General features: G+C 54.2%; 1 protein-coding gene across 3 annotated transcripts in view; it reads right to left on the minus strand.

Moving 5' to 3' along the window:
• SUPT5H (SPT5 homolog, DSIF elongation factor subunit) overlaps window positions 1–12,998 on the minus strand; it is a 26,816-nt gene that overhangs the window by 4,490 nt on the left and 9,328 nt on the right. For all 3 annotated transcript variants that reach the window (XM_077773604.1, XM_077773605.1, XM_077773606.1), the window contains exons 5-21: window positions 12,424–12,493; window positions 12,240–12,308; window positions 12,078–12,143; window positions 11,801–11,831; window positions 11,395–11,463; window positions 6,897–7,148; window positions 5,699–5,788; window positions 5,521–5,591; window positions 3,926–4,031; window positions 3,616–3,709; window positions 3,389–3,525; window positions 2,813–2,968; window positions 2,567–2,713; window positions 1,623–1,769; window positions 1,410–1,535; window positions 510–594; window positions 36–155 (exon numbers count right to left, since the gene is read on the minus strand). In XM_077773604.1, the coding sequence (XP_077629730.1) occupies window positions 36–155; window positions 510–594; window positions 1,410–1,535; window positions 1,623–1,769; window positions 2,567–2,713; window positions 2,813–2,968; window positions 3,389–3,525; window positions 3,616–3,709; window positions 3,926–4,031; window positions 5,521–5,591; window positions 5,699–5,788; window positions 6,897–7,148; window positions 11,395–11,463; window positions 11,801–11,831; window positions 12,078–12,143; window positions 12,240–12,308; window positions 12,424–12,493 (1,836 nt within the window). The remainder of the gene's footprint in view (window positions 1–35; window positions 156–509; window positions 595–1,409; window positions 1,536–1,622; window positions 1,770–2,566; window positions 2,714–2,812; window positions 2,969–3,388; window positions 3,526–3,615; window positions 3,710–3,925; window positions 4,032–5,520; window positions 5,592–5,698; window positions 5,789–6,896; window positions 7,149–11,394; window positions 11,464–11,800; window positions 11,832–12,077; window positions 12,144–12,239; window positions 12,309–12,423; window positions 12,494–12,998) is intronic.

The following is a 12,998-nucleotide window of genomic DNA, read 5'->3' on the forward strand; positions in this document are numbered from 1 at the left end:
CCTGCCCCGGGCCTCCACATGGCCTCGGAGGTCACCTTTGTAGGGCCCTTGGGAGATGCGCACGGTCTGGCCTATGAGTTCGTTGTCTCTCCGCCCTCGGCCCCTGCTCATGCCGCCGCCGCCGCCACCGGGGCTGCCAAAGCCACCACGCTGACCTGGGGAGGAAGGGGAACATCACCAGTCCCTGGGGCCATGCCCTCCCCTCACACGCCGTGCCCGGAGACAGGAGCAACCTCCAGCCCCTCTTCACCTGCTGGACTCCCTCAACCCCTCCCCACCCCCGGCCCCGAACTGGTTTAGGAGCTTCCTCTGGGCGGCTGCACCAGAGCCCAGGCATGGAGGTGACCACTCCGGGCTGCCACCAGGAGCAGTGACCAGGGGAGGGTTCTGTCTTCATGGACTGTGAGCCCCATCAGGGCCGGGCCAGCTGGGCAGGCCTTCAGCAAGTGTGGGCCGAATAACCTCCCTCCCCCACACCCCAGACACATCCCCGCCCAACTCCGCCTCACCTCCAGCGCTGGGGTGCATGGGGCTGCTGATCCGGGGGCTCATAGGGGCAAAGCCACCCACTGTGAAGTTGGTCACATCTCGGGGCTAGGAAAGGGACAAGAAGTGAACCAGCAGGCAGGGCCTAGGTGACCGGCTCCTGGCCCCCATGCCACGCCTGCCTCCATTTGGGAACAGCTCCTGCCTGAACTGGCCTAGCAGCTATCGCTCCCTCCTTCTGGTGACAGTGCCTCCATTTTCCTGTGGAGAAGCTGTCGCCCCAACGCCACTGTGGGCCTGTCAATTGAGAGACCCCGGTCCTCCCCTGGCCAGGACCTTATGACCCTGCATAGCTGGGAGAATTCATCACTCTCACCTTGAGGGCCAGGAGGAAATCACCTCCTGGTCCCAGTTACCCAGATCCCTGATTTCCCTTCTGATACGTGGTTCTATACAGCTTTCCTACAGGTCCTGGGGCCTCTGGTCTGCCGCTCCCCTGAGCTACTCACATGGCTCTGTGTCCCTTCATTCAGGTCTCTGCTCAAGTGTCACCTCAAGGAAACCTTTCCTTAACCTCCTCCATCTAAATCAGCAGCCCCATTATTCTCTATTTTCCAGTCTCATTTTACTTTTCTTACACTGCCTGTCAACCCACACCCACGTATGTACATATTCATCTGTTTGTCTTTTAGCAGCTCTAGAAGGACAGGGATTTTCATCTTGCCCAGTGTCAGGGACCTAACAGGTGCTCAATCAAACCGAGTGGATGAGCGATTTGGTAAAAAGCTCTGAATCCCAATAAACTCTGCCAAGGACCTGACACTGACATCTGCTGCCCTGATCCTCCACGAGCCCACTGCTGTCGCTCCCGGGGCCAAGGAGGACTGCAGAGCTGAGCCAGGGCGCCACCGCACCCGCCTCACCTTTGAGCCCCCTGCCAGGACGAGGTGGCGGGTCTTGCAGACAAACATGCCCCCGTTCTCCACCAGCTTCTTGCAGTGCAGGAAGGCGAAGCTGCGGAAGAGGTGGCGGATTTCGCCCTCCCGGCCCTGGATGAGGAAAGATGATCACTCTTGCAGCCATGCCCCCACCCCAGCAATTTCAGGCGTGGCTGATGGGCAGGAGCTTATACTCACTGAGTGGGGGCCGTCAATGACCTTGACGATGTCTTTCACGTGGATGTTATTCTGTTCTGAGTCCAGGGCCACGGCAAAGCGGTTGTCCTTCTTCCGGGTCACAGCCTGGTGCCGGACGGTCACCACCTTCCCATACATATTCAGCACCTATGGAGGGAGGGGAGGGATGCTGAGGGGTGAGAGTAGAAAGGGGTGCCGTGGAGCAGGGCTTCCCTGAAGTGGGACGATCCTTGCTTATGCGAGGCTGTCCCGAACTCTGCAGGAAGTCTAGGCTCCCTGGCTCTGGGACATGCAGTCTCAGGGGACCACCGTCTATGGTCAAACAAAAATTTTCCCAGTCATTCCAAAACACCCTTTGGGAGGAGACTCCGTCCTGACTGAGCACTGGGAACCTGAGCAATGGGCAGAGTAGATATTAACATGATAGCTGACTCTTTGCCAGGCCCCATGCTAAATTGTTCACACAAGATTTCATTGAAGCCTCAAAACTTCCCTCGGAGATGGATGCTGTCATGATTCCCATTTTCCACAAAGGGAATCTTGGGCCAGAGAGGGCAAGTCACTAGCCCAGGGTCACACAGCATGGAGTCACAGGGTCAAGGTATGAACCCAGAGTCCAGGGTCCTACGCATTAGGCTGACTCTGTCATCACTGGGTAGGGATGAAGGGGAGGAGGGCCCCTGCAGCACCCAGCTCCTGAGCAACCACCTGGGTCTGCATATTTAATCTCAGGGCTTCAGTCACAACTAATGAAGTAGATGCTATCATTACCTCTGTTTTACAGGGCACGAAATAGCACAGAGAAGGCAAATGATAGGTCACCTGTCTAACACCACAGCCAACCATGGCTCACAGAGCCAGATCTGCGGCCCAGAGCAGTGTGTGTTCTGAGCCACCTCCCAGGACGAGGAGATCCCTACACAGAAGCCCCGCCACACACACACCTGGAAGGTCTCCCGCTCCAGCCGCACGATGACACCCACGGTCTGGGGGTCCAGCTGCACCAGCTCCCCCCACTCATGCTGGCCCCCCACATCCACACCTGAGGCCGTCTCTGAGCAGAGCTGCAGGTCCCGGGGGAGCACCTTCAGCTGTGGGAAACAAAACAGGTGAAGCAGGGTCCCGGCGGCTCACCGGCCTGGGTCTTACCCTGGCATGCTCTGCCCCGCCTCCCCCGCCTCCCCACCTACCTCATGCATGGTGAGGTCAGAGAACAGAATAACAAAGTTCTCCTCCACTCGCACAATGAGGCCTGTGTCACCCTCAAATCGGCCAGCAATCACCTTCACGTGGTCCCCCATCTTAAAGTACTTCCGAAGTTCCTGGGCTGGGAACTCCAACATGTCCTGGGGATTGGGTGTGGGGACACTGAGCAGGGGAAGGGAAGCCACCACAAGCCACCTGCCTCCCTGTCTCCAGAAGCCACTCATGTCCTCAGACTCTTGCCAAAACCCACCCCAGGCTCACACCACCCACCCACAGATCCTTCAGGCCAGCTGCATGACCCTCTGCCCGCCCTGGAGACAGCTGACCTCAGACTCAGGTATCAGCCAGGCCACCCCTTTACTCCACATACACAGAAAGCCTGTCCCCAAGACCTAGGACGCCAGTCTAGACACTTCCTCAGACCTAGCCGGAGACAGCCTCACCCCAGACACATTACAGAAGTCTGGACCAACCCTCAGACAGACGCACACGCCCTTAAAGCAAACTAAACCAGGCAGCCATCTCAGATCATCCACGGGCAGGGGCAGTGCGGCACCCACCTTGAGGTCCTCGTGCTTGGGCATGATGGTGATCTTGTTGCCGTCCACGCTGAGGATCTTGCCCTGCAGGTTGATGAGCTCGCCCTCACACACCTCCACATTGTCCCCAGGCTGGAAGTTGTGTTCCCGCTCCTTCCCTGCAGGAGCAGATGCAGGGCTGACTGGGAGCTGCCCGCCACGAGCCACCCCCTCCTCTTAGGCCTGAGTTACTGACGGGGACCAAATACCTGTGCTCTCAGTCACCACCTCAAGGTCAATGCCCTCCGGCTGGTCCTCAAACTTCTCCAGCTCAGAGAGTGTGGGCTTTACGCCCTCTGTGATCTGAGACAAAGAGAAGCGGAGAAAGGTCAGTGTCATAGCCGGGCTGAACGGGCCAGAGAGTGAGAGTGATTTCCCTGGGGGCACTCCTGACTTAGAAGACAACCCAGCACAGACCCAGATAACCCGCCATTCTGGGGCCCGGACTGAAGGAGGAAGAGAAAGCTTGGCCTCCCTGCTCCCCACTGTCGTAAGCAAGACGCCCTACGGGACCCTCACCACAGCAGACATGGCAAAGCTCTTGAACAGAAAGCCCTTGCGGCTGTAACGGTTCCCCTCGAAGATGAGGAAGTCACCATCAGAGGCAACGTCGCCGCCCAGGGACCTGGGATTTTGTGGGGAAGAGAGGATTAGAAGGTGGGGGGGGAGAGTCTTGCTGAACCTCAGGGTCCCCTCCTGGTGAAGCGGGAAGAGGATCACAGGACTGACTCCATCCCGTCCTGCCATGCCCTACAGGCCGAGTGACCGTCACAAGCCCGAAAGTTCCTCCCTGCACTCTGCTGGCCTCTCCCCTGCTTGACTGTTCACCATGGCCCACATCACTGTCTGAGGATAAGCCGCCATCTCCCTAACCGAGAGCGGCTCCTGAACAGCAGAGGTTTACCATCTTGCATTCACTGCTCCGTCCCCTAGAGCAGCACCTCGCACCCAGAGGCGCCCGGGCAACACGAGCCAGACAGGGTACTGAGCAATGCCGACGCTTAACACGCACAGAGCACTGGCCCGCGCCTGGCCTGGCCACACACCGCCCCGAGTTCTCCTCAAAGCCTAGGACGTTGCTTATGTGACCTGTGTTTTCTAGGGAGATGAGGAAGTGAGGCTCCCACAGGGCACGTCTCCCACCTAGGGTGGTCTGAGTCAGGGGTCAAGTGTGGGGGTGGTGGGACTCCCAACCCTGTGCCTTAACTCTACTGGCCCTGCTTGTGGGGCGGGAGGACGCTGTTCCTGCCCACACTTCTAGAACGGGAAGAAAGTCCGCCCCACTCCCAAAAAGGGAGCGTGGGGGAGCTGAGATCCTCATGCCACTCACTCAATCCTCTTCTCACTCGCGTGCTGAGTCTGGTGGCGGCCCAAGCAAGCTCTACAGGCCGGGTCAGGGCACTCAGTAAAAGGAGGTCCGGTCAAATGGACAGCAGTTGGGTAAGTGGACCCAATCCTAGGCGTGTGAAGTATTAGCCGAGTCCTAGGATGCAGCTCAAAAGCTGTTCTATAATCCCCCTTTAGCAGAACCGAAGATGGGCTGGTGGTTCACAGTGGGTTCCAGAACAGGACCAGTGGCAAAGGGTCACTGCACCTCCTGTTTCTCCCTCGCTGCTCCTGCCCTTCCCATCGGGAGCCCTCTGGATAGCCCTGAAACACGGGGGTCACTGGGCGGGGTGCCAGAGCTCCCTCCAGGGGGGAGGGGAGGGACACGTCCTAACGGGAAGCGCTCTGTACTCCCGCCTCAGGCGCCCAGGCACTAGATCGGTGAAGGGGGCCTTGTGAGGCCTGACATGTTGAGAGCTCCCTTTACAGCGTGTGATACCACTAACTACACTTATTAGGAGCCAAGTGCTACTCTGGGTCCAAGTGCCTATGAATTCATTAGACTCTCCAGACAGTCCCCAGGCAGGTGCTGTTCTCATTGATCTGACAGCAGGGGAAACAGAGGCCCCAGGACGTTAAGTAACCTGGCTGAGGCACCCTGCCAGGCTCACCATCACAAAGTAGACCCTGGACGGGCCGGGGGACCCACTCCTGTGGGGGAACGCGCAGAGGGCACTCTACATCACAGCTGTGGGGACTCTGCCCAGCCAGTCCCCGAGGACACGCACCTGATCTTCTCGGCATCAAAGAGCCTCTGCGGAGGTCGCTTAAACTTCTTCCTTTTAGCAAACCAGTCTTTCTGTGGAGGAAAGGGGGCATGGGTGGGAAGGGTGAAGGAGGAGGGCCCGGCCGCCCGCAGGGATCAGGCAACCCCCCACCCGCAAGCAGCAGCATGTCCCCCAGTACCAGGCTCATGCGGGCCTTGATGCGGTCATAGTCAATGCGTGGGATCATCTTCAAGGAGATGGTGTTTTGGCTGGGCTCCACGTAATCCACCTGAGGAGACGGGAGTGGTCAGGAGGGCCCTGGCCCTCCCTCTCTGACCCCAGACACAGGCCGGGCACGGACACAACAGGAAGGGCAGGGACAGGGCGTGAGGGGGAAGAAGTCAGGCTGCTGACAATCTCCCAAGTTCTCTCTGGCCTGTTTCCCCTCAACCCCGAAGCCGACTGTCCATCTCTCCTCAGGTGTCTAAACGGCCCCTCCCACCTAGTGCAACCACAACTAACCTCCCGGTCGCCCCCACACCTGCTCCCCCCGAGCCTTCTCCCACTCCATCATTCCATCTGGTCTGGCACACAATCTGGGAACCGTCTGGACTCCCTCTCTGCTTCTCTGCCCACTGCCAGTGTGTTAGCAACCCCTGCGGGCTCTGCCCTCAAAAACTCTGACTCCTTCCCCCTCCTCACTGCTGCAGCCCTGGGCCCAGGCCACCAGCACCTGCCCCCAGGACCACGGCGGCACAGCCCCTTGCTGGTCTCTGTGCTCCTGTGGCCCCATCCAGTCAGGTCTGGGGGTTGGCAGCCAGGTCATTTTTTGCTGTGGGGGGCTGTCCCCTACACTGCAGGGTGACAGCAGCATCCCTGGCTTCTATCCACCAGATGCTAGAGCAACTCCCTCCTCAGTTGGCCAAACCAAGAAAAGGAGTAACGCTGCCCCTGCTTGAGAATGAGGGGTCTGTCCAAGAAGCAGCTCCCAGAGTAATCCTATCAAAATCCAATCACACTACGTCCCTCCACCTCACTCCAGCAGAAGCCACAGGCGCAGTCCCCTCCCTGAGCCCGCTTCCGGCCACTCTCACCCTCTCACCCTCTGCTTCAGCCAGGGCGGCCCTGTTCCCATGCTGTTCCTTCTGCTGCAACACTCGTCCCCAGGGTTTCCACAAGGCCCCACCCCCACTGCCTTCAGATCTTTCCTCGCATGCTTTTAACTCTCACAGGAGATGCTCATCCGTTTCCCTGGGTATGTGCTCCCAACAAAATCTAGGCTCTGCGGCCCCTAATCTGCCCTCTGCACTAGGAAAGGGCTGGGAGTGACAAAAGGAAGGAGCAGGGGTGTGAACGCCGGCCCCTCAGCCACCCCGCCCCACCCCCACCCCCAGCACCTGGGCGATGTCGTCCTTATAGATGCCCCTCTTGAGGCGGACCCAGGATTTCGGCTTCAGGTTGGCCACCTCCTTCACGACTTTGAGCACATCTGTCATTTCCTTGATGGGCACCATCTGCTGGTTCCAGTAGCCGAGCCGCAGGTTGCCCACGCCCTCGATGGCCTGCTTCACGTGCGTCTGCTTGTAGGCCTCCACGTAGATGTAGCCCTTCACGTGTTCGGGTGCCACCACGGACTTAATCTGCAGGGGCTGTGGGGCCGCAGCAGCCGCGGGAGACAGTGAGACTCGACTGGTCCTGATGGTAAGAGCCGCCACTACAGTGCTCTCCCCCAGGGGGTCACCCCACAGTGCGCGCACCCACCCACGCCTAAGGATGTTCCCCCGCAGAGTTAGTGATCACAGCAAGCAGACAAGTCTGCAAATTTTTAAATGCCCCCAAAAGGGACTGGTTAAACTATGCCACAAACATTCCAGGACACATAATGGAGCACTTAAAAAGGAACAAATCTCTAGGTAGCAACGCAGACAGGTAGCCAACACGTACTATGTGTAAAAAGCAATAAGAGTGAAGAGAAGTGGAGCGATTACACGAGCGCCAAACAGAACGTGCTTTAAGACAAAAACTGTCACTGGAGGCAAACAAGGGCATCTTAGGATGCTAAGAAGGTCAATCGTTCAAGAGGTCAGAATTACAGACATAGATGAACCTAACAACAGAACCTCAAGATACATGAGGCAAAACCCAACAGAAATAAAGGGAAAAACTGACAACTCACCAATAATAACTGGAGACGACAATCCCCCCACTACCAACAACAGACAGAACTAGACAGAAGATCAAGGAAACGGCACTTGAGCCTATAAGCCGACCAGACCTGACGCACATCTATAGAGAGAACACTGTTCAACAGCGGAGTGTACATTCTCAGGGCACCCTTCACACCGTCCAGGACAAACCGTATGCTGGGCCACAAAGAGAAGTCTCAACAAATGTAAAAGAACTGAAATTGTACAAGATATGTTCTCCAATCAAATGGAATGAAATTAGACATGAGTAACAGATTTAGACAATTCACAACTACGTGGAAATACACTCTAAGTAATCAACGGATCCAAAGTAAGAATTATGGGGCACCTGGCTGCCTCAGTGGGTAGAGCATGAGACACTTGATCTCAGGGTTGTGGGTTCGAGCCTCACCTTGGGTGTAGATGTTACTTAAAATCTTTAAAAACAAAAAAGACTCAGAATGGCAAGGGAGATCAGAATACATTTTGAGAAAAATGAAAACAAAAACACTAAACCTTACGGGATGCAAGCAAGCTTTGCCGAGAGGTAAATTTATAGCTGGAAAAAAGAGAAGTCTCAAATCAATAACCTGACCCTTTACCTTTAAGAAACTAGAAAAAGGACAGAAAACTAAACCCAAAGCCAGCAGAAGGAAAGAAATAATAAAGATCAGAATGGAAAAAAAGTAGAAGAGGGAGTAGAAAAAGAGAGAAGTCCATCAAAACCAAAGGCTCAATCTTTGAAAAGCCTAAGAAATTTGACAAACATATAGCCACTGACCAAGAAAAAGACAAATGACTCAAGTTACTAAAGACTCAAATTACTAAAATCAAAGTACAAATGAAAGGACATTGCTACCAATCTTACGGGGTTACAAAACAATATTATGACCAACTGCACCCTGATGAGTAAGATAATCTCACAGAAATGAATATTTCCAGTAGAATGACAGAAACTACCAAAACTGACTCGAATAGAAATACAACATCTGAATAGATTTGCAAGAAGATATTGAATGAGTAACTGAAAATTTTCCACACACACACACACACACACACAGGGCCAGACGACAGAGGACTATAGGGTTTTACTGGTGAATTCTACCCAACATTTTACACACAGCAGAGCCCAGCATGGGGCTTGAACTCATGACCCTGAAATCAAGACCTGAGTTGATGTTTAACTGACTGAACCACCCAGTCACCCCCCCCCACCCAACATTTTAATAACACTGATCCGTCACAAACTCTTTTTTTTTTTAGAAAAAGAAGGAACATTTCTTATCTCATTCTGTAGATCCAGTATTAACCTGATACCAAAAACAGACAGCTTTAAGAAACTACAGATCAATATCACTTTATGAACACATATATAAGTACAATATCTCCAATAAAACAAAACTGGACCCAGCAACATATCAGAAGGATCATACACGATGACCTTGAATTTCATGATATGGGAGTTGTATCTCAATTAAAAAACAAACTAATTTGTTTCACTTTGCTTGTGATAACAAAAAATGGAAACCACGTTATATTTACTGGGCATGCAAAGGCTCACTGCAGAATAATACACATATGGCATAACATCATCGTGTTTGTTATAAAAAAAAAAGGACATATTTTTCAACATGCAAAGATGATGATCTGGAAAGACACAAACCAACAGTAATTCCTTCTAAAAAATGGGACTTACGGATGGAGATGTGGGCTTCTACGATATACATGTACTACTTTGATCATTAAAAATAATAATCAGTCATAATTCAAATAAATGATCACCAGAATTTTGCCCAGGACACATGACTGAGGTCTGAACACACCTGAAATGATTTGCAAATCCTACAACTGTCCACTTGGTCCCACTGACATACACCCACTGCTTCAGCAGGTACAAGCAACGCACTCAACCTGACATGGACTCTATTAAGTGACAACATTACTCTAGCACAGAGTTAGCAGTAGCCCGTGCTTCATGCATTTTGAGCACACCCTTCACTGGGTTTGCCCTTGTTCCAAAACTGACAATTACACCTCTGACAACAACTATATTTCCTGAACACAAGCTGCAGGCCAAGTCCCAGCTAAAGGCTGGACATGTCTAAAGCTACTTAATCCAGGGGCGCCTGGGTGGCTTAATCGGTTGAGCGTCTGATGTTCGCTTAGGTCATGATCTCGTGGTTCATGGGTTCGAGCCCCGCGTCGGGCTCTGTGCTGACTGCCAGCTCAGAGCCTGGAGCCTGTTTCAGTCTGTGACTCCCTCTCTCTCTGACCCTCCCCTGCTCACACTGTCTCTCTCTCTCTCTCTCCTAGAAATAAATAAAAATATTAAAAAAAAAAAAAAATTCTTTAAAGCTACTTAATCCAGCAATGCTGAGGGACAAGCGAGATACCTGGAAAGGGGACGCAGCCTGAACAAGGTCACTGAGGTAGGAAGCAGCAGGGACAAGATTCAAATTCCAACAGTCTAAAGAAAGACCTGTGAACTTAATTTTTGAGAGAGAGAGGGAGGCACGGAATCCAAAGCAGGCTCTTAGCTGTCAGCACAGAGCCTGATGTGGGGCTCAAACTCACAAACTGTGAGATCATGACCTGAGCAGAAGTCGGTCACTTAACTGACTAATCCTACCCAGGCGCCCCAAGAAAGATCCGTAAACTTAAACCAGCACCTTCGTGTTTCGTGTGCTGTGAGCGAGCCCAGAAGGGGCAGGACCAGCCCTGGCACGGTCACTGCTGCCTCCTCAGCATCTCCCAGTGCAGAGACCTGCCCGGGGAGGGGTTCAGTGGATGTGTGATGACTGCAAGAGGGAAGGAAGGAATTCTCCCCGACAGTCCTGTCCCCTGACGCACTCGGCCACACTGTCCTATCCCAGGACCCCTCCCAAACAGTAAAAGTGTGACAGCTGCCCAACAGGGCTGCTGAGCAGGTGAAACTCACTCAGGTAATAAAGGTTCAGGAAGCTAAGGGCCAGGGCACCTGGATGGCTCAGTCTGTTAAGTGTCCAACCTCAGCTCAGGTCAAGATCTCATGGTCTATGAGGTCAAGCCTGGCATCAGGCTCTGAGCTGTCAGCACAGAGGCTGACTTAGGATTCTGTGTCTCCCTCTCTCTCTGCCCCTCCCCCACTTCCTCCCCCTCCTTCTCAAAAATGAACATTACAGGGGCGCCTGGGTGGCTTAGTCGGTTGAGCGTCCGACTTTCGCTTAGGTCATGATCTCGCGGTTCATGGGTCCGGGCCCCGCGTCGGGCTCTGTGCTGTCTGCCAGCTCAGAGCCTGGAGCCTGTTTCAGTCTGTGACTCCCTCTCTCTCTGACCCTCCCCTGCTCACGCTGTCTCTCTCTCTCCTAGAAATAAATTTAAAAAAAAAAAACCTTAAAAAAATTTAAAAAAAAAATGAACGTTACAAAAAAATGTTTAAAAACAAAACGAAAAAACAAACAAAAAAAGGAAGCTAAAGGCTGACTTCCAGAGGGCTACGGGGGCTGCTGACCCCCTGCCAGGGATGCAGAGAGAGCGAAGACAAGACCTCTGTCGGGCACAGGAGAATGCTTCAGTCCAGGGAGTGGTTGTTTTCTAGCTAAAGCAGCTCATGTAGCGGGCAACAATGCTGACAGCCAAGGGGCACCTGGTACCCTTGAACCTATACTGTCCCTCCCTCTGGGTTTTGCTCTGCTCTCTCATTTCCAAGCTGCCTCCCTACCCGACTTACCGTGTCTGTGAACTGGTAGGCAATGAACTTGCGCATCAAGGAAATGGCTGTGGCCCGCTCCTCCCCAATCTGGAAGAAGGGAGACGGACTTCAGACAGAGATGACAAGACGAAGGACGGACACAGGAAAGTGGGCAGGAGCCAGAGGCAGTGCAGGGTCATCAGACAATGAAAGATAAAATAGGAGAGAGGGAGAAACAAGGGACAGATGCAGAGAAAGAGGAATGGATGGTAAGAAAGAGAGGTGGGAGACAGTGAGTAAGTGAGGGGAGGAGGGAGTGGAGAGGAGGGGTCGGGGGTGGGGGATGAAGGAGCAGAGACGGGACTAAGAGACCGATAGGACGGAAAGATGGGAGCCCTCCCTGACAAGGCCGTCTCCCCCATTCCCTGCCGCCTGGGGCACACACCTTACATTTGACAGTCCACAGATTTGGATCCCTAGACGGGAGAGGCAAAGTAGACCCTTCAGTGAACTGGCCTCATCACGACAGACCCGAATCCCCACACCCATCTTTCTTGCTCTCCCTCCACACTCTCTCGTTCTCCATCCATCCACCCAGAAGAAGGAAAAGGGCAAGCGCCAACTTGCCACCTGTCCCCACCATTTACCACTCTGTGTCTGCGTGGGGACGTCACCCCAATACAAGATCCCCCCATCTCAGCCCGCCCATCCCATCCCCTTACTTGACTCCCGGGAGCAGCTGCTGCTGGGTGATGTCATCAGAGAGCTCATCGGATCCTCCGTACACCCTGGAGAGGGGACAGCAGTTGGGAAGGAGGAGGGATGCTCGGTCAGAAGCCTGACCTTCCCGAAAGGGACCACCTGCCGCCACCCCATGCCCTTACGTCTCTCCCACAGACGACTTGGCATATTTCTTCATGTAGTACTCGCCCAGTTCTTCCTCTCGCTGGTCCCTGGGGTGTAAAGGGGAAAGTAAACATGAATGAAAGGCTGTGGAGAGGAGGGTGGGCTGACTTGCCCCTAAATTCCCCCCGGAAGCCAGTCTCACCCTTTTGCGCCCCCACTTACCTCCAGAGGTTTTGTAGGCGGCGAGCCCCAGAACGGTCTTCATCCAGAACAACATTATCGATATTGGAGGCTGCGAAAAAATGGGCAGATGGGGTGAGTAAAGGGATGTGAAGGGCAGGGGCGTGGAGGAAGTGATGGGAGCTGAGAGGGCCGGAGCTGGGCCCTGGGAGAGGAGATAACCTCACTGAATCCCCCCAACCCTCACCCTCTACTCTGTCCTGCTCAGCACCTTGCTTCTTGTGAAAAAGCCTTGGGGACAGGGCCCAACAGGCGGGGGCATCCAGCCGCTGCCCAGCTCACAGCCGCTAAGTATGCCCTGAACTCCACCCCCTGGCACTTATCCCTGCTGCCCACAACGCCCACACGCATACACAAACACACACGCTTCCCCAGGCCAACGGCTAGACGCCTGGCCTCAGAACCCGCTGAACTCTGGACCCTATGAGTCAGAGCCCCCAGGGCCAGACAGGGGTCAGGGGTGGAAGGAGGGTACTGTGGGCAGGAAGGAGATGTCAGGATATGGGAGGAAGGTCGGGAAATCACAGTTTTCAGATTCTTACCTTCAGTCTCTTCTA

The sequence above is a fragment of the Crocuta crocuta genome, unplaced genomic scaffold, assembly GCF_008692635.1.
Source record: "Crocuta crocuta isolate KB4526 unplaced genomic scaffold, BGI_CrCroc_1.0 scaffold267, whole genome shotgun sequence".
Classification (NCBI taxonomy): domain Eukaryota; kingdom Metazoa; phylum Chordata; class Mammalia; order Carnivora; family Hyaenidae; genus Crocuta; species Crocuta crocuta.